The 21006-nt window shown below is 56.1% G+C and overlaps 2 protein-coding genes across 2 annotated transcripts; both read right to left on the bottom strand.

Moving 5' to 3' along the window:
• Positions 1–2091: 2091 nt before the first annotated feature.
• LOC123369768 (perforin-1-like) lies at positions 2092–4434 on the bottom strand. Its single transcript, XM_045015714.1, has 2 exons — positions 3908–4434; positions 2092–3269 (listed from the first exon to the last, which is right to left on the bottom strand). The coding sequence occupies exons 1-2, from the start codon at positions 4432–4434 to the stop codon at positions 2204–2206; spliced, it is 1593 nt and encodes a 530-aa protein (XP_044871649.1). The 3' UTR covers positions 2092–2203.
• A 2864-nt stretch (positions 4435–7298) lies between these two features.
• On the bottom strand, positions 7299–14012 carry LOC123369766 (perforin-1-like). The gene is made up of 2 exons (XM_045015712.1): positions 13480–14012; positions 7299–8567 (listed from the first exon to the last, which is right to left on the bottom strand). Exons 1-2 carry the CDS (start codon positions 14010–14012, stop codon positions 7454–7456), a joined length of 1647 nt encoding a protein of 548 aa, XP_044871647.1. The 3' UTR covers positions 7299–7453.
• Between the last annotated feature and the right edge of the window lie 6994 nt (positions 14013–21006).

Below are 21006 nucleotides of genomic sequence, written 5' to 3'. Positions count from 1 at the left end.
TGGTCTCGATTCTCACGCGCCCCACTGGGAGGGACGGGAGCTGCGGAGGGCTGTCTGCTGGCGGGAGGGGGCTTCTGGCCACATCCTGGTGCTGCCTCCGTTCACAAGTTTACCAGCAGCCCGTGAGTCATGTGGCTACAAAGAGTCAGGCCCCAGAGGCCGCAGCATCCTGCCTGCGTCTGCAGCCCAGCCCTGGCCCCACACAAAGCCGGGGGCTTTGATGTGGACTGTGTGGTCCCCTTTGAAATGGGAAGGAAATGGCCACGCCCTGACAGGTCCCCTCTACTCCACCCTAGAGACAGCTGCATCTCACACACCCCTTGGGTGGGGAATGGCGTGTGGCTGTTGGATTAAGATAGGAGCTGGCGCCCCCTAGAGGGGAAAGACCCCATTCCCCACCCCAGCTCTGGGGCTGGGTTGGAGCCAGCACCGCTGATAGGGGAAAGATCCCTTCCCCCCCCCCCCACTAGAGTCAGTCAGTGCCCCATCCTGGAGCCAGATTAACCCCTGCCAGCATCTCAGAAGGGCCCAGTCATCTCTTCCCCCGTGTCCCTCTGGCATTTAAAATGTCAACGCCCGGACCCATGGAGCTCTGTGGGAGGAAGAAAAGACAAGAGAAGGGGAGCAATGGGGGGCACACAGAGCCCTTGGCATAGTGGGAGGTGGAATGGGGGGCCTACAGAGCCCCTGGTATGGGGGGAGGGGCCAATGGAGGGGCCCACAGAGCCCCTATATGGGGGGAGGGGAGCAATGGAGGCCCATAGAGCATGAGGGAGGGGGACAATGGGGGGCGATAAAGCCCCCAGCATGGCGGAAGGGGGAATGGGAACCCTCAGAGCCCCCAGAACGGGGGGAGGGGAATGGGGGGCCCACAGAGTCCCCAGCATGGGGGGAAGACGGGGGGCACACAGAGCCCCTGGGAAATGGGGGGGGAGTTGCAGGGAGGGGGGCACAGGGAGCGCTGGTGCAATGAACTCAAACGCCAGCAGCACTGAAGGGTGCGACCCCTAGTTTAATACTTGACAGGGACTAAGCCTGGTCAGGACATTCCCAGCCACCAGGGCGGCGCCAGAGCAGCAGCGTGCGGGGCCCCCCGGAGGGCTGGGGAGGGCGTTCCCGGGAGGAGGCACCACAGGGGACCAGATGTGGTCACGTCCACCTCTAATAAGTGGAATTGGGCTTTGCTTTAATTTTTTGAGAGTGGCAGCGTCTTTCGTTCGTGTGCTAGGGGACTTCAGCACAAAGCGTAGGGTGACCCGATAGCAAATGGGAAAAGTCGGGCTGGGGGTTGCTAGGCGCCTATATAAGAAAAAGCCCTGAATCTTGGGCCTGTCCCTATAAAATAGGGACATCTGGTCACCCTACACGTTGTACTTTAAAGATGGTGGTAGGCGCGGTTTCGGTGACTGATGCCCGTCATCAGAATTTGAGAAGCCTCTGAGCTTCCCGTTCAATTAAGAAAATCCCGCCCACTCGCCGCATCCTATGCTCCGTTTTCTCGTCCCGCGCCGGAAGATGCTTCGATGGTTCCACACGGGAACGTCCCACAACGAGGCAACGGCGACCGCGGAGGGTGGCGAGCGAGAGGATGACCTCTTTTCTTAATAATGGACGTCTGCGCACGGTTATTGTTTTTAATGTGTAACTTCATGTTGTAGGCAGCAAAACTAGAACTACTAAAAAAATAAAATAATGGAATTTGTATAACCTCGCCCCCCCACCCTGAGATGGGTTGGGCTTGTTTCAGGCCCGGTTTCAAAGACAGCACCGCCTTTTTCTTTTTCCTCGTGAGACTTGGAACTGGGATCCCTGGTTTCGGATCCCAGCTCTGGGAGGGGAGAGGAGGATAGTGGGTTACAGCAGTGGGGGCTGGGAGCCAGGACTCCTGGGTTCCATCCCCAGCTCTGGGAAGGGGAGTGGGGGCTGGTGGGTTACAGCAGGGGGGCTGGGAGCCAGGACTCCTGAGTTTTCTCCCCAGTTCTGGGAGGGGAGTGGGAGCTAGTGGGTTAGAACAGCAGGGGTTGGGAGCCAGGACACCTGGGTTCTCTCCCCAGATCAGGGAGGAGAGTGGGGAGTAGTGGGTTAAAGCAGGGGGGCTGGGAGTCAGGACTCCTGGGTTCTCTCCCCAGATCAGGGAGGGGAGTGGGGAGTAGTGGGGTTAAAGCAGGGGGGCTGGGAGTCAGGACTCCTGGGTTCTCTCCCCTCAGCCTCTCGCAGGCACGTACTCATGGCAATTGGTGCCCCCCAGGTTGGGCCCGCACTCCAGTGTGTAGGAAAACTGCAAGTGGCCATGTGCGAGGTGGCAGATATGCCTGACATCCCTGCCAACCTCAAGGTAAGTGTAGCAGCGGCCTAGGAGGTCATCGTCCCATGGGTCACTGTCCCACACTTCTGTTTCCATTTTGGGCAGCGCCGGCAGCGTCACCGGCCCAAAGTCCAGGTCTTTGAACCAGATGGGGTCGTTATCTTCCTCAATGGAGCCCGTCCGCAGCCGTCGGCCTTGGAACAAGAACCTGACGTAGGCGTCGGTGTCGGACGTGGGGTCCCCCCACAGGTCTTTGGCCCGCAGCACATGGACCTTCAGCCGGGCCATGCCCCGCTGGAGTGAGCAGCACATGGAGTTGGTGAGGGGGTTGCCGTAGCAGTAGCATTTGCAGGGGTCCCAGGGGTCGGCCTGGCCCCCCTCTGGGCAGCTTCGAGGGCAACTCCTCCTCCGTCCCCGCTCAGCCACGTACTCCTTCACTGCCTGCCTCAGCGCCTCCCGCCTGGGGTCGTCTGGCTCCACCAAGGTGTGGATGGGCGTCAGGGAGTAGGAGACCAGGCCGGGGCTGGTTTTGAGGCTCTCCATCCAAGCCGAGAAGACCCCAGCGTCTTGCTTGCTGGAGAAGAGCAGGTCGGCGTGGCCGTGGCCGCCCGTCACCTCGGCGCGGTGCTCCATGTAGGCCGCCTGGGAGCGCCACTTGTGCCAGCGGCTGCTCCCCTCACGGCACTTAGAGTTTGAGGAAAGTGACCTCAAGCCCAGGTTCAGTGAGAACTGCGAGGCCAGGCACTCCTTGATGTCGGAAGCCGTCAGCTCGTCCAATACCGCCCGGCAGGTCTGGGCGGCCGTCAGCTGCCGCACGCGCCCCCCCAGTGCTGCCTGGCTAACGTAGTGGGTGCCGTACGTGGCCAGGAGGGGCTGGTATGCTGCTGAGTCGTAGCTGGGTGGGAGGCGGCTCAGGGCCTGGGAGAAGTGGGGCGTCAGTGGGGGGTCTTGGGGGAGCCTCAACCTGGCCAGAGGGGAAAGAGGAGTTAGGAGCCAACCAGAGAGATCCCTGGCACCTTTCCCCTTGAAAAAGTAGCCCCACCTTCCCCGGTGTCCACTCTGTGGCATCCCTAGCAGTCAGTGCTAACCTTATCGCCTCAATGCAGTGCTGGAGGTGCTGTGCTGCAGGGAGCAGGGCAGGGGCCAGCAGGGGGCACTGTGCTGCGGGGAGCAGGGCGGGGGCCAGCAGGGGGCGCTGTGCTGCAGGGAGCAGGATGGGGGCCAGCAGGGGGCATTGGGCTGCGGGGAGCAGGCAGGGACCAGCAGGGGGCACTGGGCTGCAGGGAGCAGGGTGGGGGCCCAGCAGGGGGCATTGGGCTGCGGGGAGCAGGGCAGGGGCCAGCAGGGGGCATTGGGCTGCGGGGAGCAGGGCAGGGGACAGCAGGGGCGCTGTGCTGCGGGGAGCAGGGTGGGGGCCAGCAGGGGGCGCTGTGCTGCGGGGAGCAGGGCAGGTGGCCAGCAGGGGGCATTGGGCTGCGGGGAGCAGGCAGGGGCCAGCAGGGGGCACTGGGCTGCAGGGAGCAGGGTGGGGGCCCAGCAGGGGGCATTGGGCTGCGGGGAGCAGGGCAGGGGCCAGCAGGGGGCGCTGCAGGGGATTCTCACCTGTAATACACACAAGACACCTCGTGGCGTATGAACATGTACTTGTCCTGCAGCTCCTTCTGGTAGGCATAACCCGCGAGCCGGGATTGGGACCCCCCCAGGGCCAGGACTGGGGACTCATCCGGCAGCCCCAGCTCCAACTTCCAGTCATTTTTCACATCCGATGCTATTGCCCGGGCCACGTCCACGGCTGACTCTGCCACCGAGCTGCTGAGGTCCCGGTTGCACCAGCTGTGGACCCTCCAGTCGACCACAGGCAGAGGCACCCTCTGCAGCTGCCCCCCCTGCAGCGGGTTCCGGCACAGGCTGCAGGTGCCGTTTGGGCCGCGCCATAAGCTGGTGTCCACCAGGTAGGCCCCTGTCCACTCCAGCGTGGTGATGTCGATGCCCTCCCCCACCAGGTTGTGTGCAGGCACAAAGGCCATGTTCTCATCGCACACCTCAGCTTTGCCCGTGTAGCAGTAGGGGGAGACCCCCTGGAGAAGGAACAGGAGGAGGAGAGGGATGAAGGCACCGGATCTGGGCATGGCTAGTGTGATAGGATCCCTCACCTGGTCTCTGATCCTCCCTGGAGGGAGAGAACAGAGAGAGCCTTCATTAACTACAATCCAGTGGCAGGCAGTTCCACAGGCACATCACATCCTAACAGCATCACAGCAGCCTCCATGCTGCTACAACCCTCCGTATATCTGAGATGAGACATCTGCAACACATCTATGCTGTAACCTGCCCCATCTTGCCCTCCGAACCTAAAGGAGAATTGCTGCTGGGTGTGAACAGTATAGGGGCTATGACACACACAGGCTGGCAGTTCTGATTCTGTCCGCTAGGGTGCACTGGGTTTAGTTGTGTGTAGTAGGGGACGTGAGACACATGCGGGGGAGGGGGTAGTTCACATTGGTCTCTCTCTCTCTCTCTCCCCCCCCCCCCCCACACACAGAGCACCTGATTCCCTCCAGCAGGGGGCAACAGGGACAGAGAGACAGATGGACAGATGCCCTTGTCCTGACATCCCTTCACATCTTACATCCTAAATTGCTGTATGTGCCAGGATCCCTCGCTCGATACTGAGATGCAGCCAGCTCTGGAGTGGGGCAGTTGAATAATAGCCGCACACACAACACTGCACAGGGACAGCTCGCCCAGCTCCGGGATGCAGCCACCTCTGGAGCGGGGCACCACGGAACAGCCACCCAGAGAGCCCTGGGAAGCACCAGCATGGGCACTGGGGTACGATGCTCCCCCACCCACCCACCCACACAGACCCCTGCATACCAGCCACTCCCTCCCTCTGGCCCCCCTGCCCATCCCGTCCCCCTGGGCTCCCTGCCCACAGGTTACCTGGGCGAGCAAAGCGTAGGGCTCCCAGCTGGGGATCGGGGCACGTTCCCTGGCCACTGGCTGCTGCCTGCCCCCGCGGCTCCCAGTGCCGAGTGACTCCCGGAGCTGCCCGCTCCAGCCTGTATGGGAGCCGCGGAGTTTCCAGGGGCCGCTCCACCCATGCCAGGCACAGATGTTAGCGCTGGGAGAAAGAGGGACTTTCCCTGGACTGGAGCGAGGGGGAGATGGCTGGATCTTGATCCCAGTGTCAATCCAAAGTGGAGTCTAGGGGCTGGGAGCCAGGACTCCTGGGTTCTCTCCCCAGCTCTGGGAGGGGAGTGGGGTTGAGTGGTTAGAGGAGGGGCAGCTGGGAGCCAGGACTCCGTGGTTCTCTCCCTGGTGCTGGGAGGGAAGTGGGGTTGAGTGGTTAGAGCGGGGGAGCTGGGAGCCAGGACTCCTGGGTTCTCTCCCCAGCTCCGGGAGGGGAGTGGGGTTGAGTGGTTAGAGCGGGGCAGCTGGGAGCCAGGACTCCGTGGTTCTCTCCCTGGTGCTGGGAGGGAAGTGGGGTTGAGTGGTTAGAGTGGGGGAGCTGGGAGCCAGGACTCCTGGGTTCTCTCCCTGGCTCTGGGAGGGGAGTGGGGTTGAGTGGTTAGAGCGGGGGAGCTGGGAGCCAGGACTCCTGGGTTCTATTCAAAGCCAAGAACTTGCTGGGGAGCCGGGCTGTATTTGTGGGCGCTGGGGCACCCCCCGGGGGCAGTGCTGTGGCCCCCGCCCTGGACCCCGGCAAGGGCAGCTCCAGCCCCGCGGGTGGCAGAAATCCGAGCACGACACCAAAGCATCTGACTCGCGGCTGCTTCAGCCAAAGGCTTGGATTTTATTTCGGGGCAACGTCAGCGGGCGGGGGCAGGGGCGGGCCCAGCCGGGGGGGGGGGGGGGGGGGGGCGCAAGGGAATGACACCCGGCCAAGCCGCCCCCAGGGGAGGGGGCGGGGCTATGGGGAGGGGCGGGGGCGGGGACACTGAGCAAGGGGTGGGGAGAGTGGGAGGGTTTAGACACGGGGCGGGGCTGAGCCTTTCTCCCGGCCGCCCCCCACCTCCCCCCGGCAGTGCCAAGATCGGGGCTGGGGCGGGAGCCCGCCCTATACGTGCTTGTGGCAGAATCTGTGGGCAGCTGAGCCCCTCTCCCCACCCCCATGTGTGTGCCAAGAACAGGGGGGACCCGAGCCCCCCACCCCATGTGTGTGCCAAGAACTGGGGGGACCCGAGCCCCCCACCCCCATGTGTGTGCGCCAAGAACTGGGGGGACCCGAGCCCCCGCACCCCCATGTGTGTGCCAAGAACTGGGGGGACCCGAGCCCCCCACCCCCGTGCGTGTGCCAAGAACTGGGGGGACCCGAGCCCCCCACCCCCATGTGTGTGCGCCAAGAACTGGGGGGACCCGAGCCCCCCACCCCCATGTGTGTGCCAAGAACTGGGGGGACCCGAGCCCCCCCACCCCCGTGTGTGTGCGCCAAGAACTGGGGCGACCGGAGCCCTCTCCTCCCACCCCCATGTGTGTGCCAAGAACTGGGGGGACCCGAGCCCCCCACCCCCATGTGTGTGCCAAGAACTGGGGGGACCTGAGTCTCCCCCATCCTCGAGTGTGTGCTGAGATTGGGGGGGGGCAAACCTGTCTCCTTGCCCCCCATTTGTGGGCTGGGATCTGGGGTTCAGGAAGGAATTTTTAATGGGTGGGGGGGGGTAGGGTGACCAGACAGCAAATGTGAAAAATCGGGACGGGGTGGGGGGGGTAATAGGAGCCTATATAAGAAAAAGACCCAAGAATTGGGACTGTCCCTATAAAATCGGGACATCTGGTCACCCTTGGGGTGGGAGGGCCAGTAGGGAGTGGGGGAAGAAATGGGGGAGGGGCACTGGGGGTAGAATAGGGGGAGAAGGAGGGGCTCGGGGGTCAGTGGGGAGCTGAGGGCCCAGGGCTAGGGCAGGGGATTTGCACAGCGACACACCAGGGCGGCTGAGTCAGCTCTCCATTTTCTTTATGGTGTGAGAAGCTCACGCTCTCACCCCTCCATTGCCACCCGCTGAGCCCCGTCACCCCCCGTGAGACAGAGCCCACCCAGCTGCTGGCGAAATGAGGTCACAGCAGATGGCCCCTGGGGGAGAGGGAAGACCCCTGGCTGCAGGGGCGAGGTGGGGCGAATTGCTTGTCCTGGAACGTCCCTCTGAGCTAACCCTGGGCCGCTCTGTAGTTCCCAGGGCCCTGGGGGATGTAGTCCAAGCAGTGGGGCCCGCCCAGGCTGGGACCACACACCAGGCTGTACCGGAAGTCCAGCCGGCCGTGGTTCAGGTAGCAGACCCGCAGGCGACCCTCTCCAGAGCGCAGCGGCTCGTCGCACGTCCCCAGCAGGTCGTCGTCGTACTTGTTGTCCTCGTCCCAGACCTGGAGGCGGAGCTGGCTGGTCTCCGCCACCCGCACGTGCCCCAGGTCCAGGTGGACGCCCCAGACCGGGTTGTCGGTGTTCCACACGGTTGCCGTCCGCACCTCCCGGTCCTGGAAGGAGACCTTGATGTAGGCGTCGGTGCCGCTGGTGTAGTCGCCCCACAGGCCGCTGGCCCGCTCCACCGTCACCGTCAGTTTCCCCAGGCCGCGCTCCCGCGAGCAGCACATGGTGTTGGTGGAGCCGTCCCCGGGGCAGACGCAGGAGCAGGAGTCATGGGCGCTGCGCCGGGTCCCCGGGGGGCAGCTGTGGGTGCAATTCCTCCACAGGGCCCTCTCGGTGACATACTCGCTCACCGCCTGCCTCAGCGCCTCCCGCTTGGGGTTGCTCTGCCTCACCAAGGTGTGGATGGGGTGCAGCGAGTAGGACACCAGGCCAGGGCTGGCTTTGAGGCTCTCCATCCAGGCCGAGAAAACCTCGGCATCCTGCCCCTCAGAGAACAGCAGGTCGGTGTGGCTGTTGCCGCCCGTCACCTCAATGTGACGCTCGCTGTAGGTCTCATGGAAGCTCCGCTTGAAGTTCTGCTTCTTCTTCTGCTCCTCACACTGGCTGAAGGCCGCCTCGGCCTTGCCCTTCCCGCCCCCGATGCTGACGGAGGCCTCCAGGCTCAGACAGTCCTTGACCTCGTCAGCCGTCACCCCGTCCAGCGCCGCCTCGCAGACCCTCACAGCCGTCACGTCCCGCACTCGGCCCCCCAGCTGCAGCTGGGACACGTAGTGGGTGCCGTAGGTGTTGATCAGCTGACGGTACTCGAGGCGTGAGCTGCGGGTGTAATCCTCCGGGAGGTCCCTCAAGGCCCGGGTGAAATGGCTGGTGAGCGGAGGTTTGTGGGTAATGCGGAACCTGGGAGAGAGAAATGGCCACCATGTGACGTACCGTTGGACATTGGTCTTTTGTGGGGGTAGATCTCAGTATTATAGATCCAAAGGCTCTAAGTCCAGAAGGGCCCATTCTGGTCATCTAGTCTGACCTCCTGGATAACACAGGCTAGAGAACTGCCCTGAATGAATTCCCGTTTGAACCAGTGCCTAAGAAAAAACATCCATCTCGATTTAAAAATTGGCCATGATGGAGAATCCACCACAGCCCTTGGTAAATCGTTCCAGTGATTAAGCCTGTCACTGTTACAAAAATCACACCTTATTTCCCATCTGAATTTGTCTATCTTCAACTTCCAGCCACAGGATCATGTTAGACCTTTCTCTGCTAGACTGAAGAGCTCATGACCAAAAGTTTGCTTCCCATGGTAGTTTAGTCTTGTATCTTGCCTGCATCTTTACTGAACTGACACGAGATTCAATTATTTTTACACAGGTTACACAGGACGCTTGGAGAACATAATAATGTATATTATACGCTTGTGATCTCATTGCTTGTAACTCCCCCCTCCCCCCATGGCCTACAATCATGCGCCTGGCAGCCTGACTCGGTTTTCCCTCTGGGACAGTTCAAGAAACTCAATGAGCACCTCTGTCCATTCCTATCCCTCCTCTGGTTGTCAATGAACAAACATTCAAAATACAGTTTCAAGTCCGTGCAAAAGTCCACACAACCAAGTTTTCACTTTGTCTTCCCAGGCCTCACCAAACCAGAGTCTGAGCATTCTCCCGCTTGTTGTGGCCTCCTGCTTCTCGGCCTTCACAACATGCCCCGGCAACGAGTTCCACAGGTTGACTGTGCGTTGTGTGAAGAAGTACTTCCTTTTGTTTGTTTGAAACCTGCTGCCTATTAATTTCCACGGGTGACCCCTGGTTCTTGTATTATGTGAAGGGGTAAATAACCCTTCCCCATTCACTTTCTCCAGACCAGTCATAATTTTATAGGCCTCTGTCCTATCTCCCTTCAGTCGTCTCTTTTCTGAGCTGAACGGTCTTTTTAATCTTTCCTCCTATGGAAGCGGTTCCATACCTCTGGACCGTTTCCATTTGTAAGAAATCTTTTTTGAGATGGGGCAACCACAACTGCACACAGCATGGGCCTACCATGGATTTATATAGTGGCATTGAGATATTTTCTGTTTTATTAGCTAGTCCTTTCCTAGTCGTTCCTGGTGGCTTAGACTATTTGCGGTTAGTCTACCTTGTGAAAGAAGTAAGTACATTTCTGCAAACGTGCACCCTCACCTTGAGGGCGCCCCCTCATGCCTGGGCACGGCATTGCAGGGGACTTTGCCTCTGGAGGCTACTGTCTCAGCTGCAGTGATATATCCCAGCTGGTCTCTTCCCCGGACACCCTCGCTGGGTCTTCTGTGTCTCAACTCTCCGGACAAGTCCCCTGGCAGGGTTCAGCTCTAGGGGACTCAGTTCATCCCCCTTGTCTGGGTACTGACCCACACTGGACTTTTTCCTGCTGGGTGTCCAAGTACCACTTAAACTAACCTTCTGGCTTTCATGGGCTCCAGTCCTATCACATCTGGGTTCTCACCGCCCCTGGCTCAGGGCTCCTCTCCTCTCCTCTCCAGGAGGTAACCTACAGCTCTGCTTTCTGGCCACTGCCACTTCCAAACAACTGGATATTCCTCCTCATCAGGAACTCACCTTGTTCCTCTGTCTTGGGTCTCTGCTTCCACTAGGTTCCCAGCTCTGTTTAAGTAGTGTCCTCCCTGCTTGACCACCACAGCTGGGGTCAGTCCTCCTAATCAAGCCCCAGGACACCCAGCAGGTTTTACTAACTAGCTCTGATCTTGCCAGCTCATCAACTGAGGGCTAGCTCCTAAATCACAGGCCAAACTGAGCCCAGCTTGCTTCATAGGGCCGGTTGGCTGGTGTCAGTACTTTGAGGGTTCGTGCTCTGCATAGGAGAGTTGATATAAATCTTTAAGTGCTGGTCGTAAACGTGCTCAGTGGCAGATTGTAGATCTAAAAGTCTTTTGCTCCATGGGTAAACTAGCCAGCAAGTATGTTATCTGTGACTATGCTATGGAGAGCCACAAACAATCTCCTCAAAGTGAAGATTTCTTTAACCAGAAACTTTGCAAGAAAAAACTTGGTGTCAAACTACCCCACAAGGGAATCTAGGAAAGTCCCTATTAAAATAAAAACCTTTAAAAAGCTTGCACCACGGACCTATCTTTGTTGGCTCGGCTTGAAGGAGAACATAGATGGTTGGGAAATGTTCTCCAGAAGATTGGTCTAACACTTATGTTTCCTGCTGATAATCTTCCTATTCCTTACATGCTTAAAGATGGCCAAGGCTGATGTGTATTTGTAAATGCTTTGTTGCTACATCCACACATTTGTGTCATACCAAGACGGTTTGAGTAATAACCATGTAACAAGATCCAATGGCTGGAGGTTGAAGCTACACAAATTAAGAGTGAAAATAAGGTATACGTTTTCAGTAGTGAGGGGAATCAATCTCTGGAACTTCTACTAATCACTCTCAACTGAGACTTCACAAGCAACCAATGACTGACCTTCACCCTCACCCCCAGCCTTCACCCACACCCAACCCTGACCTTGCCCCTCAATCTCAGCCTTCACTGAGACCCAATTGCTCACCTTCTCCCTCACCCCCATCCTTCATCAGCACCACTCCCTGTCCTTCCTCCTCACCCCCAGCCTTCACCAGCACCAACCCCTGTGTGACACTGCACCCAATAATGCTTTATAGAACTATGCTTATGAGTGTAAATATGACATAACTGGAATATGTTTTATGCTAGATATGCCATGTAACGTATCTTTGCAAAGGTTATGATCTACTGAATGTATTCATCCTATTTGTATGCATGTATCATTTTTATATCTGAAGTTATGAGTGTTGGCTCTATGCTTGTATTTAAAGTGTTTGCAATAGGAAGTACGTAAGGCAGATTTAGTCAATATAGTGTGAAGGGGTTATTCAAGTAGTTGGGAGTACTTATCTAACAATGGACTTTGGGAGATGCCAATCCACATCTGAGCTTCCCTGAGAACATTCAAACTAACATGAAAACAATGGCATAGGCCTGAAAAAGCTGAATCATCCATAGACATGTGACTTGCCCAGGTGGCCACAGACTCCATCTTGTTGTTGTGATTTTGCACAGGAGAACAAAGGAGTTTCCACCCACAAGAGAGAGAAGATAAAAGGCCCTGAAAACCCCTCCGTTTTGTCTTCGGCTGGCTCACAAGAGAGCCTCTCCTCCCCAAGGAGCTGCCTGAAAGAACCTGGAACGAAGGACAGTAACTACAGGGGTGTGAGTGATCGCTGGACCCAGACTAGGAAGGAGTCTAGTCTGTGTGTAGTGGGGCACTTGCCCCACTCCTTGAGAATTTAGGCTGCAGCAGGCCAGTGGGCCTGCACAGACAGGCAGCCAATAAGAAAAGGGCTTACTGGGAGCCAATCAGGGCCCAGACTGGAGACAGCCAATCAGGGCCAGGCTCAGCCCTATAAGAAGGATGCCCAGGAAGGGAGCAGGCAGTCTGTCCCAGGCCTTCGAGAGGGGAAGGTCTGGCTCCAGACCTGGGAGCCTAGTACCTGGGACAGCAGGGCACAGCGCTGGGCAGGCCCAGGGGAGCAGAAGGGAACTCCAGCCCGGTGTCTGCCAGGCTGCAGGCCCTGAGGGGAAGGGCCTAGTGGGTGCGAGGGGCCGAAGGGGAAGCGGCACAGGGACAGATGGAGGGAGAGAAGGAGGGCAGGGAAGCTGCCACTAGAGGGTCCCTGGGTTGGGACCCAGAGTAGTGGGCGGGCCGGGGTCCCCCCCTTCTCCCTGGCCTTACACCCGGCCGACGAGAGTGGGGCCGTCTAGGGCTGCACCAACCCCCTGCCAAGAGGGGTGTGACTTTGGGGGTGCAGTTGCTCACATCGGCCAGGGTCCAGAGAGGCAGCTGATTGACCCCCCCCCCCCGGAAGGGGGTGTGGATGGACTAAGGGGCATTGCAGGAGGGCAGTGGTCCGGAAGAGGATGCTGCGAGCAGGAGAATGACACGGGCTCAGATGCCAACCGAGGGTGAAACAACGGGCGGGACCCTACCAGGAGAGGATGCTCCACTGGACTGAGCTAATTCCTGGAGTAACCAGCGGGAGGCGCTGCGGTGGTGAGTCCCAACCCCATCACACTGTGAAATAAGCTTATTGGAATATCTCTGAGGGTGAGATTTACCTGCATTTAGTTTCCTACTTTATTAGGCTTAGACTTGCGTGTTTTTGTTTTATTTTGATTGGTAATTTACTTTGTTCTGTCTGTTATTACTTGGAATCACTTAAATCCTACTTTTTATATTTAATAAAATCACTCTGCTTCTTAATTAACCCAGAGCAACTAATTTATACCTGGGGGAGCAAACAGCTGTGCATATCTCTCTATCAGTTTGATAGAGGGCGGACAATTTATGAGTTTACCCTGTATAAGCTTTATACAGAGTAAAATGGAATTATTTGGGGTTTGGATCCCATTGGGAGCTGGGTGTCTGGGTGCTAGAGACAGGAGCACTTCTTAAGCCGTTTTCAGTTAAGCCTGCAGCTTGTGGGGCTCGTGGTTCAGACCAGACGTGTCTGGCTCAACCAGGCAGGGTACTGGCGTCCCAAGGTGCCAGGGAAAACAGGCTTAGAAGTAGTCTCGGCACATCAGGTGGCAGGCCCAAGGGGGTCTCTTTGACCCAAGCTGTCACACCCTGACATTCCCCCTCACCGTCAGCCTTCAGGAACAACCAACCCCTGACCGTGCCCCTCACCCTCAGCCTTCACCGGCACCCAGCACACAACCTCTAATCTTCACGCTAACCCCTACCTCTAGTCTCCCTCCCCCTCCTGCCCCTCCCCTGCCCCTTACGTATAGTATGCGCAGGACACCTCGTGGCTGGTGAAGCTGTACTTGTCTTGCTGAGACTTCTCCGTGCTGAACTCTGCCAGTTTGGAGTGCGAGCCGGCCAGCGTCACCTGGGTGTTGGCGCTGGGCTTCACCTCCACCTCCAGCCCCACCTTCCAGTCATTCTGTACCACGGCGCCCGCCGCACGGACCATGCCCAGGGCCGACTCCTTCACAGTGCTGGAGAGCTTCCTGCGGCATGAGACCTTCTCCCGCCAGTCTGCCGCGGCCAGCGGCAGCCTCTGCAGCTGCCCCTCCAGCAGTGAGTTCAGACACAGGGTGCAGGTCCCATCCTGGCGCTGCCAGCGGCCGCTGTCCACCAAGTAGGCCCCTTTCCTACCCAGCGTGGTCACGTCGATGCCCTCTCCTGCGAGATTGTGCCCGGGAACAAAAGCCGTGTGCTCCTCACACTCCTCAGCTGTGGCCGTGTGACAATGAGTGGAGACCCCAGGGAGGAGAATGAGGAGGAGGGGGAAGAAGGAGATGGGTCTGCGCATGGTCGAGAGGGGATGTCAGTCTCTGAATGACCCTGCAGGGAAAATCACGGAGAGATTCTGCATTAACAACAATCCTGTGGATGGCAGTTCCACAGGTTAACACGCTGTTAAAATTACATTCACACTGAGCTCCTCAAAGCAGGGCCCAAATACCAGTGAAATTGGGAGTCTGGGTGCCTTGCACATCTCCTATATCCAGAGTTAACACTTTTCTTTTAGGCGCACTGCGGTTAGTTTAGACCCACGGGTTCAGCTAGCCCGCTATCCTGCCCCCCACCCCCACCACCCTGGATCAGACCCATGGGCCTATCTAGTCCCGTATCTTGCCCCTCCCCATACTCTGTACCAGAGGGCGGGACTATGCCCCTGACATGCTGTTTGTGGGTCGCAGGGGCTGACGTTGAAGGTGTGAATATCTCTCTGGCACAGGATGTCTCAGAACATGAAACAGAAACTCAGAGTGAAGCTGGAGAGGTGTGGGGGTGGAGTGTCACCCCAGCTTGTGTCTGTGTGTTTCCACTCATCACACACAGGCGGGAGCTCTGACCCGTGGAAAGAAAAGACATTAAAGAGGAATTTTGACCCACGGCCCCCTGCTCTCCCTGCCCTGGGCTCCCTGCAACCAGCTCAGCTGGTACCCTTCAACCCCAACCCGCAGCCCCCTGCTAATGCAGAACTGGGTTCCGCCCCCCCACAGCTCAGCTGGTACCCTTCAACCCCAACCCGCAGCCCCTGCTAATGCAGAACTGGGCCCCTCCCACCCCACAGCTCTGCTGGTGCCCATCAATCCCAAGCTGCTGCCCCTACTATCACAGAACTGGGTTCCCCCCACAGCTCTGCTGGTGCCAATCAATTTTCAAGATCCTTTCAGTATGATAAACAGAATCATATAAGATGATTAGATAGATGGGGTGTATGGGGATGGATAGTGAGATAGAGAGATAGAGAGATAGAACGTCTTCACATCTCAAACTCTTCCTTTCTCTGGGGTCTAGAGCGGGTAGAAAGAAACGATTTGACAGATCTGAGTGAAGCTTTCCACATCCCCAGTTAGTGCTAATGAGAAAGGCTTGATGTTTGGGGGGAATGGGGGTTGGGAGTCAGGACACGGGGGTTCTCATCCTGGCTGTTGGAGGGGAGTCAAGTGGGTTAGAGCAGGGGAGGAGGGAGGACCTGGGAGCCAGGACTCCTGGGTTTTGTCCAGAGCTCCAGGAGGGGCCTGGGAACCCAGAGATTCTACCCCCCCCCCCAACCATTCACTCACCTGCTGGGGGTGATTGTCCTGGGGCTGGCAGGGCCGGTGAGAAAGGTCCAGGCTTGGATGGAGACGCAGCTCTGACTGGAGCGGCAGGAGTGGCACGGAGCTCTGAGGTCTCCCCCCACGCCCTCGTCACTGACGTCACAGGCGCTCACACCCTGTCCCAGCGCCGAGCAGCTGCAGCGAGGGGCGGGGGGAAGCCTGTGGTCAGAACTGTTCTTCCTGCCTCTAGAGACTGAGGTGTGCGTCTCTAGCGCTGCCCGACGCTACGGCTAGAGTCACAGGGGCTACATGTGCCAGGCAGGGGGGGCCATGACTCTAGGGGAGGGGCTACGGGAATCCGGTCCCCGTTCTGCCACGTCCCCCAGGCCCCCTTTTCTCCTGGCCTCTGCTCCATGATTCCACCCGACTGCTTCCCAGCTCCGGGATGGGCTACGTCCCAGCTCTGTACCGGTCTGGGCCGCGTGGCTCCCAGTTTCCCGACCTGGGCTCCGTGACCTTAGCATTCGGCCTCAGTTTGCACCTCCCTCGGAGCAGAGGTAGCTTGCAGGTGGGACCATGCTGCACCGGGATCGCCTGTCTCCCAGCCCCATCCTGGCCCAGCCTTTGTGGCTCCCTGTTTCCCGATCTGGGCTCTGGGATGAATTTTTGCATCCCCTTCCACCACCACGACTGGCCCGTGGTTCAAGCTATGAGACACCTGTGTTGGCCCTTGTGTCTCGTAAGTGTCGCCATGTCCTTGATCTGCCCCCGCTCTCTGATCTCTGCTCTGCCCCCTACCAGTGCCCTGGGCACTGCAGAAACTAGGTGATTTATGCTCCTTGTCTCCCAGCGCGAAGGCACCAGGGGAGGGGGAGGACCAGGGGGCAGCAGGATGGAGGGGGGCCATGCCAGCTAGGACCATGTACCCTGAAGGGGCTTGCTCTGAAGCCACTGGTTGTGTGGTGGGGTGGGAGGAGGCTGTGGAAAGATCCTCTTCCGTCCGCCATGCGTCTCAACTGCACTCCCACCGGCTCTCCAGAGCTGCCCCATCTCTCAGGCTGTGCACTATGACCCCGGCCTTCATTCCTGGGGCAGGTCAGGAACTCATAGACTTTAAGGTCAGAAGGGACCATTATGATCGTCTAGTCTGACCTCCTGCACAATGCAGGCCATGCAATCTCACCCACCCACTCCTGTAACAAACCCCTAACCTATCTCTGAGTTATTGAAGTCCTCAAATTATAGTTTGAAGACCTCAAGCTGCAGAGAATCCTCCCGCAAGTGACCCGTGCCCCACGCTGCAGAGGAAGGCGAAAAACCTCCAGGGCCTCTGCCAATCTGCCGTGGAGGAAAATTCCTTCCCGACCCCAAATATGGTGATCAGTTAAACCCTGAGCATGTGGGCAAGACTCACCAGCCAGACACCCAGGAAAGAATTCTCTGTAGTAACTCAGATCCCACCCATCTAATATCCCATCACAGACCACTGGACATACTTACCTGCTGATAATCAAAGATCAATTGCCAAATTAATTGCCACAATTAGGCTATCCCATCATACCATCCCCTCCATAAACTTATCAAGCTTAGTCTTGAAGCCAGATATTTCTTTTGCTCCCACTACTCTCCTTGGAAGGCTGTTCCAGAACTTCACTCCTCCAATGGTTAGAAACCTTCATCTAATTTCAAGTCTAAACTTCCTAGTGTCCAGTTTATATCCATTTGTTCTTGTGTCCACATTGGTACTGAGCTTAAATAATTCCTCTCCCTCCCTGGTATTTATCCCTCTGATATATTTATAAAGAGTAATCATATCCCCCCTCAACCTTCTTTTGGTTAGGCTAAACAAGCCAAGCTCTTTGAGTCTCCTTTCATAAGACAGGTTTTCCATTCCTCGGATCATCCTAGTAGCCCGTCTCTGAACCTGTTCCAGCTTGAATTCATCCTTCTTAAACATGGGAGACCAGAACTGCACCCAGGATTCCAGATGAGGCCTCACCAGTGCCTTGTATAACGGTACTAACAGCTGCTTATCTTTGCTGGAAATACCTCGCCTGATGCATCCTAAAACTGCATTAGCTTTTTTAACGGCCATATCACATTGGCGGCTCATAGTCATCCTATGATCAACCAATACTCCGAGGTCCTTCTCCTCCTCTCTTACTTCCAACTGATGTGTCCCCAATTTATAACTAAAATTCTTGTTGTTAATCCCTAAATGCATGACCTTGCACTTTTCACTGTTAAATTTCATCCTGTTACTATTACTCCAGTTTACAAGGTCATCCAGATCTTCCTGTATGATATCCCGGTCCTTCTCTGTATTGGCAATACCTCCTAGCTATGTGTCATCTGCAAACTTTATTAGCACATTCCCGCTTTTTGTGCCAAGGTCAGTAATAAAGAGATTAAATAAGATTGGTCCCAAAACTGATCCCTGAGGAACTCCACTAGTAACCTCCTTCCAGCCTGACAGTTCGTTCACCTTTCAGTACGACCTGTTGTAGTCTCCCCTTTAACCAGTTCCTTATGCACCTTTCAGTTTTCATATTGATCCCCATCTTTTCCAATTTAACTAATAATTCCCCATGTGGAACCGTATCAAATGCCTTACTGAAATCGAGGTAAACTCAGAGCCGCTCCCCACCCTCTGCTAACACCTTCCATGCACTGTCAGAACTGACCTGCAGGATGCATTTAGCTCAGATGTGGGCAAATTTTTTGGTCTGAGGGCCACATATGAAAGTTGTGTGGCGGGCCATGAATACTCATGAAATTCGGGGTTGGGGTGCAGGAGGGGATGAGGGCTCTGGCTTGGGGTGCGGGCTCTGGGGTGGGGCTGGGGATGAGGGGGTTTGGGGTACAGGAGGGAGCTCTGGGCTGGGACTGAGGGGATCCGAGGGTGGGAGGGGGATCGGGGCTGGGGCAGGGGGTTGCGGCCCAGGAGGGGAGGGGTGCAGGCTCCTGGTGGCGCATACCTCAAGCAGCTCCCGGAAACAGCAGCATGACCCCTCTCCAGCTCCTATGCGGACACCCAGCAAGGTGGCTCTGCGTGCTGCCCTTTCTGCAGGTGCCACACCCGCAGCTCCTGGAAGCAGTGACATGTCTCCCCTCTGGCTCCTATGCGGAGGCATGGCGCCAGCCAGGCGGCTCTGCACGCTTCCCCATCCACAGGTGCAGTCCCTGCAGCTCCCATTGGCCAGGGTTCCCAGCCAATGGGAGGTTTGAGGGCCGGCACTTGGGGCATGCAGCGCCACCTGGCTGCCCCTACATGCCTCTAGCCTAGAGCTTCCCCTAGTGTTCCCAAGCATGTATTGCGGCCACTTATTTCTACTGTACATCTGGGTCCCCCACCCCACTGAGGTTAGAAAAATGACAAGGTTTTCTGCTTAGAAATTTGCTTTCACAAATGTTTATTGAAGCAGGGAGACACACTTGCAAGAATCCAGAGAGCTGGAATCCTCCCAGAAGCAAATCATTTTGCAGCGGTGCTGCAAAGCTTCATGGCAATTTTCCAGGCTGGATAAATTTAAGCTGCAGTCAGTAGGGTTCAGAGTTAACCACTTCCCCTCCATCAGTGAGGTGCACCATGAAGCTATTGATCTAGGCTCTCAAAAGATGCATATAGGGGTGAGACAGGAAGAAGGTTCAATCCCCAAATTAGCAAGAATTTGCCCTTCCCAATGTGACCCCAATGCAGTGCCATCTCCCTGAACCTGCTGACAGCCTGAATCAATAGCCCCGTGGCATGTTCTGCTGTGTATTAACTCTGAAGCTTACTGATGGTGAGTGATATGTCATCATCTTTGTTGACCATCTGAGGAGAGAAGATCCAGCTGGATGGTGGGTGGGGCCTGTTTATTCATGATGATATAAGTAATCCCAAAGCAGCTGGGTAATTGTGGAAAGCAACAGAAACAACACTTAGGGAACAGCCTAATGAATCCTCCCCCTGGGACGCCGGCCCATCTGCTGAGTGTTTAGAATCATGCCCACCCTGGAGTATCTTAGGGTTTCTACAGAGGGTTAATCACTGGAGCCACAACAAGACAGGGCTGAGCTGTGCACCTTTCCCCTTCTTGAAGAGACAATTGGTTTTCAAGTGGATACACTTGACAGATAAATACAATTGGTGGATGGATACATGGGACTGTGGATTGGTTGACCTGCCTGCACATATTGGTTGACTGGTTGGTTGGATGTACTTAGGACATTCATTGGTTGGTTTGTGGCACTGGCTACACAGATTGGTTGGTTGGTTGGTTGGATGTACTTAGCACATTCATTGGTTGGTTTGTGGCACTGGCTACACATATTGGTTGACTGGTTGGGTGGGTGTACTTAGGACATTCATTGGTTGGTTTGTGGCACTGGCTACACAGATTGGTTGGTTGGATGTACTTAGGACATTCATTGGTTGGTTTGTGGCACTGGCTACACAGATTGGTTGGTTGGTTGGATGTACTTAGGACATTCATTGGTTGGTTTGTGGCACTGGCTACACAGATTGGTTGGTTGGATGTACTTTAGACCTTGGTTGGTTGGTTAGTTACACTGGATGCACAAGATCAGCAGATCTCAACCCGCAGCCCGTGGGCCGCTTGTGCCCCAATCAGCACACACCTGCAACCCGTGTCCAGGGCCGCCCAGAGGATTCAGGGGGCCCGGGGCAAAGCAATTTCGGAGGCCCCTTCCTTAAATTTTTTTTGCAATACTATACAATACTATATTCTCATGGGGGACCCTGCAGGGCCTGGGGCAAATTGCCCCACTTGCTTCCCCCCCCCATAGGCAGCCCTGGGAAAAATAAACCTTCTGCATCGCAGCACAAACCCAGTTTTGAGAGAACTTCTTTACAAGGTATCACTGGTTCTCAGCATCAGCTAGTGCTAAAAGGCACTAAAGCTCATTAAAAGGGTTGGACAAATATTTTGTCAAAACTTTTTCTGGATCGAAAACTAGGGGTTTTTAAAAAGCAGAAAAAAAATCACGGACAATGTCTGCTTTCCTTCAAAATTTGTTGTGTTTTTTTTAATTGAAAAGCTGAAATTAGTCTGCCAAAACCTGACTATGGTTTGAGGTTTCAGAAGTGTGTGGCCAAATATTTGCTGCTTGCTGTGTTTGATTGTTTAAAGAAACAATAAAAAAATTCTGCTTAAAAAAAATCCAAAACTTTTGAACCACCTCAGCTTGTGACCAAACGCCTGAGCCCATCCACTCAGAGATTTTTCCAGGTTTCTGATACTCTGCTGGCTTCCTTGACTCATATCTGTCTCCATAACTTTGGGTTCATTTAGGTTAGAACATAAGAACAACCATACTGGGTCAAACCAAAGGTCCATCCAGCCCAGTATCCTGTCTACTGACAATGGCCAATGCCAAGTGCCCCAGAGGGAGTGAACCTAACAGGCAATGATCAAGTGATCTCTCTCCTGCCATCCATCTCCATCCTCTGACAAACAGAGGCTAGGGACACCATTCCTTACCCAGCCTGGCTAATAGCCATTAATGGACTTAACCTCCATGCATTTAGCTGTTTCCTAGAGACTGGCTCCATGGGGTCCCTCACAAACTGGAGACAGTTACTGTGGGTTTGTCTTTAGTATAGCTTATGTACATACTCCACGAACTGAGCATTTGAGCTTGTTCCAGAATCTGGGATGGGCCTATGTTGTGAAAACTGAAATGCTCAAAATAGCACATGTATGTGAATGGACAGAGGGTGCTAAAATTAAATTAATCCAGAGGTTCTCA

Source organism: Mauremys mutica, chromosome 4 (genome assembly GCF_020497125.1).
Source record: "Mauremys mutica isolate MM-2020 ecotype Southern chromosome 4, ASM2049712v1, whole genome shotgun sequence".
NCBI classification, from domain to species: domain Eukaryota; kingdom Metazoa; phylum Chordata; order Testudines; family Geoemydidae; genus Mauremys; species Mauremys mutica.
Note: the sequence above shows the minus strand (reverse complement) of the source record. Positions and strands in the feature narration are given on the sequence as shown.